This window comes from Tripterygium wilfordii, chromosome 13 (assembly GCF_013401445.1).
Source record: "Tripterygium wilfordii isolate XIE 37 chromosome 13, ASM1340144v1, whole genome shotgun sequence".
Classification (NCBI taxonomy): domain Eukaryota; kingdom Viridiplantae; phylum Streptophyta; class Magnoliopsida; order Celastrales; family Celastraceae; genus Tripterygium; species Tripterygium wilfordii.
In genome coordinates, this window is record NC_052244.1 from 6866092 (window position 1) to 6868502 (window position 2411).

Below are 2411 nucleotides of genomic sequence, written 5' to 3' on the forward strand. Positions count from 1 at the left end.
GTCGTCCCTATCGGCGACCTCTTCTTCAATCCGGATTACATAGGCCTCCGTTTCGACTCCAACCATAATCAATGGACTACAGAGCCAATCTATAAACTCTCACATCGAGAACCAACGCCGGTGCTGTTCCCATGACAAATTGGCTCTCTTTGTGGCTTTCTTCGATATCGCTCACGGTGTTTTTCTGAAATTGGTCTAGAGCATCTAGGGCTTCTTTGCGTCTTTGTGCCTCAGACAGTCAGACCAATTGGGTTCGGGCTCTCATTGTGGGTTGTATTGTTTGGGCCTTTCCCTTTATGGGCTAATAGGTTGTTGGTCTTTTGTCACAAGTCAACAACACTTTTACTTGTTTAAAAGAATTGATTTATTCTTGTATACAGGTCAAAAGATTTGACCTTTAGTTGTCCCTGTCTGGTTCTGTAGCTGGCTATGTATGCCTTGTACAAATCTATCCGTTTGTATCTGAAATACATTCAAACTGATGCTTCTCTCTCAGCTCTTTTCTTATTCTTCATTCCATCTTCTCCATCTTTTTTAAACCAAACATGTTTTCTCTTGCTTAGAAAACAGAGAATAGAAAATAGAAAATGAAAAACAGAAAATGAAAACAGAAAATAGAAAATAAAAACAGAAAATAAACCAAACGCACTCTAAATCTCTCTGGAAATGATTTTCAGAAAATCCCAGTTACCATCATACAGCTTACTAATCTCCGATTGCTTGACCCGGTGGACTGCAAGAGGCTTCAATCACTGCCCCAGCTTCAGATGAATGTCGAATATATATATATGCAGATAATTGCATATCACTAGAAATGGTGGCAAGTCCTTTATCCACGACAGCCAGAAGAGTATTTGACTCTCGCCCAGATTGTTTGCCGGTTGAATTTCAATTTCAATTTCTAAATTGCTGGAAATTGGACCGAAATGCACGAAACAGCATAGTGGCAGACTTAGAATGGAAGTTGCTACACTTGAAAGCCAATTATCCGGGAAGCGAAGTAGTCTCTCTCTCTCTTCTCTCTTCCTCTCTCAATATGGGTCTCTCTCTGCATTTATATACATATTTTAAAATAAAATTGATGATTAAAGAAAATTCTGATTATGATGATGCAGAATTTTATTTCATCCGGGATCAATTTTCCAGGAGGTGACGTTCCAGATTGGTTCAACTATAAAAGCTGGGGATCCTCACTAGCTTCAAAGCTTCCTACACATTGGTTTAATGATGAGTTCGTTTGCTTGGTTTTCAGCATTGTTCTTGAATGCAAGGACTTCCCAAAGTACATTGACTGTGGTCTTAACTCTAATTGCCATATAAGAACCAACAGAGGTGACAGCTTCAATGTTTATCACGGTTTGGAGTTTTGTCCGGTACTGCGAGATGCTATTTGGTCGAATCATGTCATTTTAAATTATGATGAATCATGGATAAATTATTGGAGAAGGATACCCGAAGAAGCAGATGATGTGGATGAGATCACAATTGAATTCGGTATTGGGGAATATGCCGGAAATAAGGATTTTAAGATCAAAGAGTGTGGGATGCATTTACAATACACTCATGACATAGAAATAGACATGGTCGTTCGGTGGTCCAACCTAACTCTCCTTGTGGTGATCTGACCCAGTTCCCCTTAAACCCAGATTGCATGGATGATGATGTTGAAGAATCAGATATAGAAGATGCTAAAGATAATGGAGGCCATAATGACGATAGTTGCAATGTGGACAGCCCTGTTGAAAATTTAGTTCCTGTACTAAGTAGGAAGAAAATGAAATGGAAGCTAAATACGTTTAGATTTACTAAATTTCTGACGGTCCGACGGAAATCAACTCGAAAAGTTTCGAGAAACTATTGTAAGGTCAAAAGAGCTCCCCACGGCAGAGAAGATGGATATAGACTTTCAATGATCCAACCTAACTCTCCTTGGCATGATCCGACCAGTCGTCCTTGAAGCCAGGATGTATATGTTGACCAATGGAAATCAACTCAAAAGGGGGGCCTACAATTTGATCCAGTTCTGATCCTGTTTCAGCACAATTTCTCTTCTTTACAAGAGTAAGTCACCTTCTCTGGCTTCTTTCTGTTTCTGATCTTTTATCATGTTTTTAATGCTATGTTAGAAAGCATTCATGTCAAGAAGAAATATCTATATATGATAATGCTCATTGATTTTATTTTGCTTTTAGTCTTCTCATATATACATTTCAAGAGTGCAGCTATGCTAGAAGCTCAGCAGAGGATGTAGATGATCGTTCAAGGCAGAGAATGTTGGTGTTGGTTGTCTCTTGAATTCTGTAATCTTTTGCTTAAATAATGGATGGAAGGTGTGCAGCTGTTTGAATACTAATCTGCTGGTTGAGTATCACTTGACTGACTTGAAGGGGATAACTTGTTCTTAAGAAGAA

At 38.9% G+C, this 2411-nt stretch overlaps 1 protein-coding gene across 1 annotated transcript; it reads left to right on the plus strand.

The window, feature by feature from the left end:
- The first annotated feature begins 814 nt into the window (after positions 1–814).
- On the plus strand, positions 815–2054 carry LOC120012506 (disease resistance protein RPS4B-like). The gene is made up of 2 exons (XM_038863936.1): positions 815–1000; positions 1116–2054. Exons 1-2 carry the CDS (start codon positions 815–817, stop codon positions 1623–1625), a joined length of 696 nt encoding a protein of 231 aa, XP_038719864.1. The 3' UTR covers positions 1626–2054.
- Positions 2055–2411: the final 357 nt, after the last annotated feature.